Source organism: Capricornis sumatraensis, chromosome 13, assembly GCF_032405125.1.
Source record: "Capricornis sumatraensis isolate serow.1 chromosome 13, serow.2, whole genome shotgun sequence".
NCBI lineage: Eukaryota > Metazoa > Chordata > Mammalia > Artiodactyla > Bovidae > Capricornis > Capricornis sumatraensis.
This window is the reverse complement of record NC_091081.1, coordinates 53,696,971-53,710,989: the sequence shown is the minus strand read 5'-3', so window position 1 is coordinate 53,710,989 and position 14,019 is coordinate 53,696,971. Positions and strand designations below refer to the sequence as shown.

General features: G+C 37.0%; 1 protein-coding gene across 4 annotated transcripts in view; it reads left to right on the top strand.

Annotated features, from left to right (window-relative positions):
* The window catches only part of PTPRK (protein tyrosine phosphatase receptor type K), a 619,103-nt gene extending 610,647 nt beyond the window's left edge, over positions 1-8,456 (top strand). For all 4 annotated transcript variants that reach the window (XM_068985075.1, XM_068985072.1, XM_068985073.1 and 1 more), the window contains 5 exons: positions 1,524-1,655; positions 1,798-1,923; positions 4,627-4,790; positions 5,311-5,446; positions 8,318-8,456. In XM_068985075.1, the coding sequence (XP_068841176.1) occupies positions 1,524-1,655; positions 1,798-1,923; positions 4,627-4,790; positions 5,311-5,446; positions 8,318-8,371 (612 nt within the window). In that variant the 3' untranslated portion in view covers positions 8,372-8,456. The remainder of the gene's footprint in view (positions 1-1,523; positions 1,656-1,797; positions 1,924-4,626; positions 4,791-5,310; positions 5,447-8,317) is intronic.
* The last annotated feature ends 5,563 nt before the right edge of the window (positions 8,457-14,019 follow it).

Here is a 14,019-nt window from a genome sequence, read left to right as displayed (position 1 = left end):
ATCTCCCTTGACTTACTTTCCCATGGAGCAGACATTTAATTGGAAGGAAAGTTTATTTCTTTCTTCTGATCCTTTCTCATAAGCCTTCATGTCGTCCTTAGGAGGGCATTCACCCCACCTACAGGTGTCACTTTTTGAGGTCTTAAGGTCAAGTAGAAGCTGCTGGTGAATTATTGTCTCCCCAGATTTATCCTGCAGTCATCCATGGACTGAAATACTATGGTTAGCAGCCTTTCCCAAATGGTGATAGGATCTATGAGGCTCAAAGGTCAGTTTCTACACTGGTGTTGAGACACCTGAAGGACTTAAAGAGTAATATGATACAACTGAGTTAGCAGGTCACTGACAATTTTTATCAGCATTAAAGAAATCTATCTCAGGCAGCTGTCTAGTTATATTTTTACAAATCCTTAGTTTATTACATAGAAATATATATTTCTATTTCAGTGTAGATCATTAGTCTGTAGAATGACAGATTATCTGGCCAGATCAATCTATCGTCTTTCTGGGAAGAAAGAATGCATTGTGTCCCAATCAGGGGGCCCTGGGTCAATAAGGAGTCATTCCCTCTTACCTGGGGCCAGGGAATGCGTTAGTTTTACTCTGTGGCACTTGAAAAATCTTTTTTTTTAATTTATTTATTTTAATTGGAGACTAATTACTTTACAATATTGTAGTGGTTTTGCCATACACTGACAAAAATCAGCCATGGGTGTACATGTTTTCCCCATCCTTAACCCCCCTCCCACCTTCCTCCCCATCCCATCCTTTAGGGTCATCCCAGCGCAACCAGCCCTGAGCACCCTGTCTCATGCATCGGACCTGGACTGGCGATCTGTTTCACATATGATAATATACATGTTTCAATGCTATTCTCTCAAATCATCCCACACTCACTTAAATGATTGAAACTGTCATTCTGATCATTGATATACATTAGAAATTCCCAGAAAACTATGGGATGTGGATTGCCTACAAGATGTGTTGATAATGTCAATATAATATAAAAGCGCATGAGTTTGAGGCACATGTGGTTTTTCTTATTTGGAGTGGAGAAGAGCCAAACAGTTTTATAACAGTTGATAGCTGATGGACATATATTCATAGACAGACAGACAGACAGACACACAGAAATTTTATGTCTTTAGCCTCTTAGACTTTAGAAGACTAAAACAGCCCAACAGGTACCTTACAAAGGATCTTAGCCTCAAGAAGGTTTTTTTGTTTTGTTTTGTTTTGTTTGGTATTTGTCGTATATTTACTTTTATCAACAAAATTAATTCTTGGCTTGAATTGCTGCTGAGGCATCAGAGGCTTACTATCAGACTGACTACTTACTAGTTGCAGTATGTTGCAGTGGTCCAAATCTGTTATTTCATGGCTGGAGCAGCAAGCTGACTTCATCTCCATATGAAGATGTTGAGTCTTCCCAGCCCTACCTTGAAGTGTATTGAATCTGCTTGTACAACTGATTATTCATTCTAAGTTATTTTTCCCTATCTACCTTTTTTTTTTTTTCACAGAGTTACAGACAACCAGCTGCTTTCATTGTCACACAATACCCTCTGCCAAACACTGTGAAAGATTTCTGGAGATTAGTGTATGATTATGGCTGTACCTCCATTGTGATGTTAAATGAAGTCGACTTGTCCCAGGTTAATGGTTATGGGTTTCTTTTGTATACTTACACATGACTTAATAAAGTAGTAATAAAATGCTAACATCTGCTTTATGCTATCCTAATTAGAAAAAAAATAAGGCTCATTTTCTTTTTCTTTCAAAAATATTCACATCTAGGGCTGCCCTCAGTACTGGCCTGAAGAAGGGACGCTACGATATGGTCCTATCCAAGTGGAATGTATGTCTTGTTCAATGGATTGTGATGTAATCAACCGGATTTTTAGGATATGCAATCTAACAAGAGTAAGTCATTAATGCTTTTAAGTGAATTGATCGAGAACAGGTGATTACAAACATAATGTGGAACATTTCCATTTAGACAAAAGAGAGAGTAAAATTAATAGAAATTATATAATCAATCCCAAAGCTATTGATCATCTTAAAAACAGGAAATCGGAAATGCTGGAAGCTAGGTTTCTGGGTCAGTTACTAGCCTATTGTATTCTATGTGGAAAGCAAAATGCAGATTCCCTGGTTCAGTTGAGTTTGATTGTCTGGGCCTGGCCTCTGAGTATATGTAGATTTATCTCAACATTAACTTCAAGTCTTATTAGCATTGATATCCAGCCCAGAAGAGTCATGCAATTGCAAAATAGGAATATGATATTGATGACAGGAGATAGTGATATGTTGGATCAGCCATTACAGAAGGGGTCTGTGTCACTATTCCAGTTCTGTTTAAATCACATACGTCCCTGACTCTCCTCCTACGTCTCATCTACAATTTCATCACTCTGAATAGCTCAGCCTCTGGCTCTGCCCAGATATGTAGCTCGATGCAGTGCTGCTAGCCCTTGCCTTTTCCCAGCAGCGAAGTAGCAACTGTCCTTCAGGAACCTTTCTTTCCTTGACATTTCCTGTGTTTTGCCATCAGTGACAAACTGTCTGGGGTCTTTCCTTCAAAAAACCAAAAAGCACTAATAAAATCTGTTTAGATTATGTAACCACATAGCAAGGAGAATTTGAAAAGAAATCAGTAGTACCTCCCATGGAATTATGGAATTCTCTCTCTTTTTAAAGACAAAGATTACTCTTTTCTAGAGCAGCAGTTCTATGTACATGTATTATTTTAAGTGTGTAATTAAAATTATCACATTACAGTGCCTCTCACATCAAAATGACTATATGTGCTTCTGATTCATGTCTGTATGTGTATAAGTAGAGAATAAAATCATATCCAGTTCTATTGTTGATTTCAGTGGGGGAAGAAAAGGATAACTTCAATCATGTCATGATACTCATGCATATCTTAGATGTTAATTTAAAGAATCTCATCATGTCTGCACATCTGTTACATTATGGTTCTACTAAAATTTTAGCTGAGAAACTGTAGCTACTAAACTAAGAAAGTAGAGCCTATCTGTTAATCGAACTGTTTACATGAAAAATATTCTAGGAACAGGAACTGAAATTTGTTTTACTTTTTTTGAGGGGGTCAGCATATTTATTTTCATCTATATTTGGTATTCAAGCACTTACTAGTGCGTGATTTTTCTTTCTTTTCCTATCATCATTATTTAATATCATTCACCTCACCACATGTTTAGTATATGCCAACTAGAGGTTGGGTGCTAAACTCGGAAGTTCCTTGTCCCGCCAAAGGATGTATGAACCTTGCCATGTGGAGCTTCAGGTCTGATGCCTTATGATATGGCTCACTTGTACATACACATTCTTCCTTGTATTTTCACCTGAGGGTTTAATGTCTTGATTCATTTATTCAACAATACTATTACTTGGAAAGTATTTTTGCTAGATTCTAGTGATAAGAGATTTTAAGGGAAAAAGAGATTTTCTTGTCCTTAAATAATTTGTATTTTATCAGGGAAGATAAACATTAAACAACTTGTACAATCATTTATCTACAAATAAATGAAATTTTATAGAGGAAAAAGTACAAAATACAGAGACTTTGGGTGATCTGACAAAGCTGGATGATCAGAGAAGACTTCTTTGAGGCCATGATATTTAAGACAAAATTTGAAAAATTAGTAGGAGCTATTTGGGCATGAGATAGCCAGCTACCTTGGTTTACACAGGACAGAAAGGTTTCCTAGAATACATGAATTTAAGCACAAAGACCAGAAAAGTCCAAGGCAAACCCAAGGCAAGTTGATCACTCTGTTTGGGACTGAGAAAGGCAAAGGATTCAGTATATGCAAAGTTCCCAAGACAAGAAATGACTTGGTACATAAATTAAGAGAAGGCAAATGTGTCTAGACTTTGACTAGGTTATTAGAATAAAGGGAAATTAGAGGAAGAAGTGGAGCCTTATCATACAGGTATTTTTAAACCATGGCAGCAGTTTGGCTTTTATGCTAAGATCATTTGGAAGATATTAAATCAAGAAGTGACATGATCATATTTGTATTTAAATCATGATGTTTACAATAAGAATGGTTTGAAAAGATAGCAAAGTTTGTTCAGGGAGATCAACTAGGAAGTAATTATTATGATTTATGATTTGAGAATACAGTGATATCAGCTGCAATAAAGAAAAGATGAATTTGAAAGTTATCTAAGTATAATCATAGTAATTGATTTTTGGATATGGAGTGTCAGGGAGAAGCTTATATGAAGATAATTCTCATTTAATTTAGAATCTTCCTGCCCTGACAAGTGCATATTTTGGACTTGCATTAGCTAGATTCAGTCTAATGTGTCATTTATGTTATAGTGTAAATTGGTATGAAACTTTTTTGCACTCTCAATCTCTAAGTCGTGTCTGACTCTGTGTGACCTCATAGACTGTAGCCTGTCAGACTGGAGTGAATTGCCATTTCCTCCTCCAGGGATCTGCCTGACCCAGGGATCAAACCAGCATCTTCTGCATTGGAAGGTGGATTCTTTATGGCTGACCCACCTGGGAAGCCGTGAACCATTTACTTTCTAGTAAAAATTCTAGCCCTAACTTATTTACATAGAAATATTTTTTTCTCTCAACAGCCACAAGAAGGTTATCTGATGGTGCAGCAGTTTCAATATCTAGGCTGGGCTTCCCATCGAGAAGTGCCTGGCTCCAAACGGTCATTTTTGAAGCTGATACTGCAGGTGGAAAAATGGCAGGAGGAATGTGAGGAAGGGGAGGGCCGGACGATCATCCACTGCCTGTGAGTATGGCGTCTTGGCTGAGCCATTCAGGGAGCCTTGGTGCTCGTTCCGTCATTAGCCTTCTTTTTTTCTCTGCTGAAGAGTAACTCCCGTCTTACAGACCTCAACTAGATATTTCTCTAAAACAATCTTCCTGTTTCACAGTTCTATAATTCACTACTACAACTTTTGTATTTTTCAAACTGATTTTATACAGATGTTATATAAACTCTTGAACACTACTCTGAGTAACTTTTCTGATTTACACTATGTACAAATCTATAAAAATCTCAAAGTATCTAGCTTGTAGTAATCTATGCCTATAGCATGTGCCTGCCGTAAGCATAAGCTGTTGAGTTAATACCATCCTCAAGTATCTTCCTCTCTGCCCTCCACACAAACATGTACACATGTGAAGCAAAATTAAAACACAAGCAATATTAAAACATATGTTTTCTTTTCCAAAACATGTATGATTATGTGACCTATAGTCACCAAAAACTTCCGTCTAGAAAACACCTTTGTTTTCTTTGCTTCCAGAAATGGTGGCGGGCGAAGTGGCATGTTCTGTGCTATAGGCATTGTTGTTGAAATGGTGAAACGGCAAAATGTTGTTGATGTGTTCCATGCAGTCAAGACACTAAGGAACAGCAAGCCAAACATGGTGGAAGCCCCGGTGAGTCACAGTCGTGGATGCTGAAGTGGGGAGTAGAGGTTAATCAGTCATATACCTACTTGTTGGTCTGACTTCATTCACAGATAGGGAATGATATGTGTAAATGAGTCTTTGTGGGGACCTTCCTGCTCTAACTGATGAATTGCCAAGTAACTCCTTCTACACCTATAAGCTTAGTCACATATTGTATAAACTGCTAATGATGAAAACTAATTTCATTTAACTTGGAAAATGTATAGGATTTCTTTTTTATTTTGAGCAATAAATATTTGCTACATTTGATAAATGGTTCTGTAATAAGAAAAATCCTGTTATCTAGGTTTTATTCTTGGTATTTCTTAAAGCATATTGAGTTAACTGGTAAAACATTTTGAGGGATATACTTCTAGATTGTATCTAGCACTTTAGACACCCAGTGTTTTTAAAGGGCAAATGCAATTTATTTTAGTCATTATTTAGAATTCTTCCTTTCTGGTCAAATTATAATTGTTTAAAGTATTGCCGTAGATAGTTTTCACCTTTTACCAATTTTAGATTGTAATCATGTGATATTACTTGAATTAGCCATGGCTCATAAAAGCAGAACTCAGATTACAAAATAAGAGCAAGGAGGTGTTAATATGCGTATGTAGGAACTCGTCTATTTGAAGCTATATGCAGAGGAAGAAAGCAAGCTAAACTTTTAGCACATTCAACGTCTAAAGCGATGTCTTTACACATCACTGTAAAGCGATGTGGGTTATACATATGTGAATGGTGGGAATAGGTCAGGAGCAGCTGTGTAGTTTATGCTCGCAGAGAAGTAAACCAGAAAAACCAAGACATCATTGTTGCTTGCCCTACGTTTATCAAGATGATCAGATAACTAAAATGAGCAATTCAATAAACCTTTAAAGTATTTTCACCACTTCCTGCTCATGGATTGTTCACACAAGAGGTACATTGCTTCCTGAGACAGAATCTGAAGAGTTACATTTATACGGTTTCATTTTTAAGAGCAGTCACAGACTTCTTCCCCTTTGACAAGTCTTCAAAGCCCCTGTCTTCCAGCCCATACCTTAGGTATTGCTGGTGTCCCAATAAGATGGTATTGGCTTTGACCGGGGTGTTGGCAATAGAGATGGAGGAAGGCAGGTAGATTTGAGGGGTTTTTAGGTAAAACTCAGGTCTGTTTACAAAATGGGCTGGTAATGGTTAGGTCTTTAAACTCTCTGCCATCTGAATATTTTTTCATATAAGTCTGCTTCTGTCTTTCAGATCGTCTTCCTAAAATCATCAATAAGATCACTTCTGGCCTCAGAATTTAAATTATACTTCCAAATTTAACTGATTTCTTACTGTTCCTTAAAAAAAATCCTATGATTAAATTCTGCCATTCTAGAACCTTCTTAAGAGTTACTATTTACCTTTACACTCATGTCCCATGAATCTTGTCTAAACACCCAGTCTTTTGATGTGTTTTTAATCAAGGTTAGTGATTAGTTCCTTGTGATGCTGAATTGAACTGACAAGTTTGGTAAGAAAATATAGAATGTAAACCAAATTGCTAAAGACTGGTTAAAGAGATGTAACTGTTCACAAGCACTTTTTGGTTCTTGAGGTGTACTTGCCACAGGCTAATTTAAATCACACCTACTTGATAATTAGGGTAGGATTGCTTGGGGAAATTTTTTACTTCCTTCTTCTATTGCTCAAATACCGGAAGTTCTCTTTTGAAATAGCATGAGTTTTAGATTGTTTTCTAATTCAGCCTAAATGTTACTCACTTGGACTGAATTGAGAAGATTTTACTACATGTTACAAGTCATAATTTGTAATGCAGTCTCCGAAATTTTCTAAATTCTTCATAATGGAGCAGCATATAGATGGACTGAGAGGAAAAGCAGTTTTAACTCAAAAAAGTTTTATTGTCAGCCAAGTTATCTTGAATAAAGGCAGCGAAATAATTTTTCTGATAAAAGTAAGCTCAGAAAAAGTTAGGAACCACTAACTATTTTTAAAACTTTTAATTAAATACTCTGATGGAACAAAGACTATGTCAAAAATTAAGAATTTAGATATTCACATATGTAAGTCAAATCGTTATGCTGTACACCTTAAACATAAACAGTGCTGTATATCAATTAAATCTCAATAAAACTGGAAGAAGAAATTAAGTATTTGGAATTGTGGAATGGCAGTTTGAAATAACTGGCTTATTTGTACCACTAAGGAAAATACATAAAGTGTGGAGAAAAATTACTTGCATGTTCACTCTAGGATTATTTAAAATTAATTAAAAAAATGTCATTTTATAGTCAATCCATATATTAGACTTTTATGTATATTAAAAGAGATGTTAAATAAAATGAGAAAAATACATAATAATGCTAAACAACAGAAAATAAAATATAAAATCATATCATCAAATATAAATATGCAATTATATTTACTCTAAAATACTATTTCAAGCATGTATAAAAATGGTCTTAAGCTAAGATAGTATTTTTTAAAAGTTATTTCTGATAATAGATTTATAGAAACTTTTCTGATTCGTAATCTTTTTCTATACTTGGAAATTTTTCTGTATGATCAGGTATTACTGTTATAATCAAATAAGCAATACTGCTGGGTTTTTTAAATTTGATACAGAATATGAGGCAAAGACAACATATATTTTTACATCAATTTCCTTTTTCTTAAACAGCAATCATTAGACTCAAAGGTAAAATAATATATGCCTTGATGTTAAACTTGTCTATGGAAAAAGAAAAAGTTCGTAATTTTTGAATAATCTAAATTGAATGCCAAGTATTCATTTGACAACCACTGTTCTCCATTCTTTGCTTTTTTCTTGACTTCACCCCACCTTTTTGTTTTAACATCTTTCAGGAGCAGTACCGTTTCTGCTATGATGTGGCTTTGGAGTACCTGGAGTCATCTTAGTTGGGGGAGACTTCAGAGTGCATCCCAACAGAACCCACTCATCTGTTGAGCCAGTAGCTGTTATACCTGTCACACCTGTGCAGAAAGATTTTAATGTGGGGGGGGGGGAGACTTTTACATTTGAGAGGTAAAAGTATTTTTCTTATGAAGTAGTGTATCTTAATAAAAAGGACTCGATTAGTTTCTATTACTGTATGAGAGCATCAACATTTCATGCCACATAAATTATATTTAATAAGCAGCAGATTCACATGAAAACTTATCAGTGTTTGTACAGTGAATAGGCAGCGTTTTCTCTCCTGGTTTTGGTACAGCAGCCACCACGTGTTGCATGAATTAAAACTTTCTTTGTGGCATTTTTTTTCCCTTTTTCAGATAAAAGATGTTAAAACTTTCAAGGAAGAAGAAAGAAAAGCTGTGCAAATTCATAGGAAAGTTCATTTTTTATATGTTTCAAGTGTAGCAGATCTCTATATAAATATATAAATATATATAACTGGCTTATTTTCTTTTAATGTGCAATGATGGATGGATCATTTAAAGTTCTTTCTAAAAAAACACAAAAAACCATAAGCCAAAGACTTAAGTGTAAATATGTCTATATGGAGAAAGCACATTATATTTATTGGTTACTTACATTCCTTTTTGATGGCTAAAATACTACCACCACACAATCTTTTTTTTTTTTTTGAAGAAAGGTTTTTCTTTCACTAAAATCAATTGTAAACAATTTTTGTAGATTATTTTTTGTATGTTTAGTGTAAGTAGAGGATAAACTTTTTAATTCATAAATCAGGAAGCAATGTTCTTTAAAGTGATTCTCTTGTGTACAATGCTTGTGAATTAAATTTATGTGAAACACCTTGGCAATTGGGTCTTTTAATGTAGGACCAAATTAAAACATTTTGCTGAAATATATAATTTTTCATGATTTCCTTAGGTCAGTATGGTTTGGTAATCATTATGAGAACTGCACACATTCAAAGGCCTTGCTGATGACTTGTGTAATGTTGAACATAACCTTTAAGCATCATTTAAATTTTAAAGGGATTGGTCTTTTTAGCCTATGACCAAGCACTGGTCAAAAAATCAAAACTGCAACATTTATGCTTCTACAGTCAAGTGTTAGCAAACTGTAAACTGTCAAGGTGATCCAGTGTTTCTTTTGATGTTTACATGCACAAGCTTTGAGTTCTGAGCAAAGTGTGAACAAATCGATGCCAGATTCCTATTTTGTGCATCATCATGGGATTCTCAAGTGAACCTTTTTAAATGTGATCTTGTACACATGCTCCATGTAGCTGTAATTTCACATCATCAGCTTGCAGTTTGTTATTGACTAAAGCATTCCAGTATCCTCTTTTTAGATTGCCAGTTCATGACATGGTGCTTATGAAGATTTAATTAAAGTAAGAGTGAAATAAAATTTTCATAATTACAGCAGTTATTGTTTACACATCATTTTCTCCCCTTAATTTTATGCCTTCACTCCCAAATAAATATCTTATTCTCAGTGACACAAGTAGACAACATGAAATCTATTCAAAATAAAACTGATGTCCAGATACAAACTTCTTTCATTTTTACTCTTTAACTTGAATTTCCAAAATTCCAAATGAGTGGAGAGAAAAAAAGTCCAGGGAATTAACACCAACTTTTTTTCTTAAGTTGCTGTATTTATATGTGACTACCATTTTATGTAATGTAAATTTCCTTATTTCTCCATATTACACAAATAGTAATTGTCATCCCAGTTTTACCACTGATAAAATTGAAGCTGAGAGGGTAAATGTTTTGTCAACAGATGTAAATCTGAGTTTGAGGCTTCCCTAATGACTCAGTAGTAAGGAATCCACCTGCCAGTGCAGGAGACATGAGTTTGATCCCTGATCCAGTAAGATCCCACTTGTCACTTAGCAACTAAGCCTGTGTCCCGCAACTGTTGAGCCTGTACTCTAGAGCCTGGGAACCACAACTGCTGAGCCCATGTGCTGCAACTGCTGAAGCTCATGTACCATAGAGCTCGTGCTCCGAAACAAGAGAAGCCACTGCAATGAGAAGCCCACACGTCACAACTAGAGCATAGTCCCCACTCACCACAACTGAGAAGAGCCTGTGCAGCAGTGCAGACCCAGCACAGCCAAAGAAAAAAGAAAAAATCTTCGAGTCTGATAAATTACTCTCTTCCACTGAACACATTTCTTCCCCAATGGCATGGCAAGGGAAATATGGCACTTCATTCTTACTGTTCCTCATTAATTGATTTTCTCATAAAGCGTTATCATTATGGCTATCTTACTTCCATTTGCTGTGTACATTATTAAAACATTTGTGACTTTCATTAGTAAGAATTTAGATAAGGGAACTCATCTTTTCCTAGGGAGACTAATTTTCATTTAAACACGGATGCATTTAACAAAAAATTTACAAACTCACCCAAGATTGGGTTTCCCAGTAATGTTCCATGATGTTAATTGAAGGATTCTGCTTTGCTACATGACCCTGATTTCCTTTCTAGTCACAGGATTAAACTCACACCTAACCAAAGTCACCAGGAATACTACTGACCACAAAGCTCAGAGGTCTGTGTGGCCTCCAAAATTCAAGCAAAGAACAAATTTCCTTTTTGTCTCCAATAGGACATAAAAATATCATGCATGCTCTGTACGGGCACCACCACAGAGGCCAGTTCATCCAGAGACACTTGGATTGGGGGAGAAGGATGGGACACTAAATCTGTTTTTTTTTTAAACACTCTTATTCACAAATTGATACTTTATACTATTGTGGAGTTCCCTGTGGAGTCTCATGCATGGCCCTGTCCCACTCAGCTGTGTCCTTCTAAGCAGGAGATGTCTTGGTAGAATTCTTAAAAAGTGACCATGCTTTTCACAATTAAAGGCCTCCTATGTCCATGTCAGTTACTTCTTAAATGGCTGTCATGATGTGGAATTTTATAGATCCCTTTCCTATGTATTATCACTAGGGAAATGTTGGAAGTGGGTGGGCAGAGGCACACAGCAACTGAGAATTTGAGTTCTAACGAAGCTTAAAAGTAAGTTTTCACCTTCTTGTCTGAGCTGCCTAACCTTTTTCTAATATTTAGTCTTTAAAGAAAGCAAAGGATTTTGCATGAATGTGTTGCTGTTTTGCAAACAAATGGTCTCTAACATTGGGAGACACACAAAAAGGAAGGTATTTCTACCTGGACCAGGAGAGAAAAGAGACATGTTTATCTCTCTTACTGACGAGCTCATTTACTATTCACCTTGAGATCTCTTGGGTTCCAGGTCCTTACGTAATAAGCTTTGAAGTCAGACATCAACAGTTGCTCTCTCTCAACTCTGCTCTGTTGCCAGAAAATGGTGTACCTAAAGTTCTCAGGATCTGAAAATCTTACTAAACACCTACAAATGTTAAAATGCGAGAGAGAAATATCTGTAGCCCAGCTGGAAATAGGAGATAGGCTGTTAGCTTTGCAAGACAATTCTTGATATATGCCTAACTTTCATAGGGGAGTGACAATTATATATGTATATTTTATTTCTATGCACTCAAGTAAGCATTTTTTACACCAAAATGATGTGAGTTTGAGTGAACTCCAGGGGATGGTGATGGACAGGGAGGCCTGACGTGCTGCGATTCATGGGGTCACAAAGAGTCGGACACGACTGAGCGACTGAACTGAACTGAGCCAGAAATTAATATACTGTCCCATACCTTGTGTAATATGTAGCATGTTTACTCTATAAGATATTTCCATAGGCAGACATGCCACAACCTCCCTAAATTCATTTCAGTGTTTTAGGAAACACCCCTATATAATGTAAGGGTGATAACGCTATTTTTATCAACACTGTCATAAGTGAAGATAGAAGATGGCTTACTGGGCCTCCTGTTACGATTTCTACTTACTTACTATTTCAGAAAGTCTTCCCACAGCTTAGGGAGGCTTGGAGTGGGAGACATAGTATCTTAATTTGTTCACAACTCTGCTCTATTCAAGTGGTCTGCAGAGTATTAGAATATATCTCTGAAGCTAAGAAGGAAAGCTCCGTCTTGAAATCTGCTTTAAGTAAGCTACAAGTGGCTTCTAGAGTATAAATTATCCAAAAATCAATGGAAATATGGTAGATAGATGACACTTCTGAACATCCAGCTTTTTCCAAAGTGAACTGAAATGCTAACCTGGAAGATAACAAACACCATGGAGATACTGTTGTTATCAAATTCTGAAAAAACAGCAATGGAACTGATTTCTAAACTGTTGAAGCAACATAAAGTCACTATAGAATACCAGCAAGCTTTCTTTAATATTAAGATCTGCTCGGGGAGGGAGTGGTAGGGAGATTTTATGACAGATAGCATCTCTTTGTCATGCACTTGCCAATTGTAGAAAGGCAGTTACAATACTTGAAATCTAACCCAGAAAATTGTGTGCTGATTTGTTCTGATGTCATGTTCATTTCAACTTAGTCTTATATGTTTTATCAGTCTTAGATAGGGGATATATAGCATTTAGGACAAAAATACAAACCCTCAGTATAGATGAACCTGAAGCCTGTTATACAGAGTGAAGTTGGTAAGAGAAAAACAAATATTGTGTGCTGCTGCTAAGTCGCTTCAGTCGTGTCCGACTCTGTGCGACCCCATAGACGGCAGCCCACCAGGCTCCCCCGTCCCTGGGATTCTCCAGGCAAGAACGCTGGAGTGGGTTGCCATTGCCTTCTCCAATGCATGAAAGGGAAAAGTGAAAGGGAAGTCGCTCAGTCATCTCTGACTCTTAGCGACCCCATGGACTGCAGCCTACCAGGCTCCTCCATCCATGGGATTTTCCAGGCAAGAGTACTGGAGTGGGGTGCCATTGCCTTCTCCGAAATATTGTATATTAATGCATTTATATGTTATCTAGAAAAATGGTACTGAGGAACTGATTTGCAGGGGAAGAATAGAGACACAGACATAGAGAATGGATTTGTGAACACAGTGGGGGAAGGAGACACTTGGGGCCAGTTGAGACAGTAGCATTGACACATACGCATTACCATGTGTGAAATAGCTTCCTTCCCTCCCCACCCCTCCAGGTCCTCACAGAGAACCAGTCTGAGCTCCCTGTGTTATACAGCAGCTTCCCATTAGCTAGCTATTTTACGCGTGGCAATGTGCATGTGTCAGCCTCATTGCTGGTTAGCTCAGTTGGTTAGACCATGTGTAAAATAGATAGCTAATGGAAAGCTGCTGTATAACACAGGAAGCTCAGACTGGTACTCTGTGAGGACCTGGAGGGGGTGGGGAGGGGAGGGAGTGGGAGGGAGGGGATATATGGATACTTATGGCTGATTAGTTTCCTCCCTAACAACAATGGAATTTTTATAATATCTGAAAACTGAGGGGACTTCCCTGGTGGCTCAGACAGTAAAGAATCTACCTGCAATGCAGGAAATGTGGGTTTGATCCCTGGGTCAGGAAGATCCCCTGGAGAAGGAAATGGCAACCCTCTCCAGTACTCTTGCCTGGAGAATCCCTTGGACAGAGGAGCCTGGTGGGCTACAGTCCCATCTGGTCGCAAGAGTCGGATACAGCTGAGCCGCTGACACATACATGGCTGATAAACGTTGTACGACAAACCAACACAACACTGTAACGCA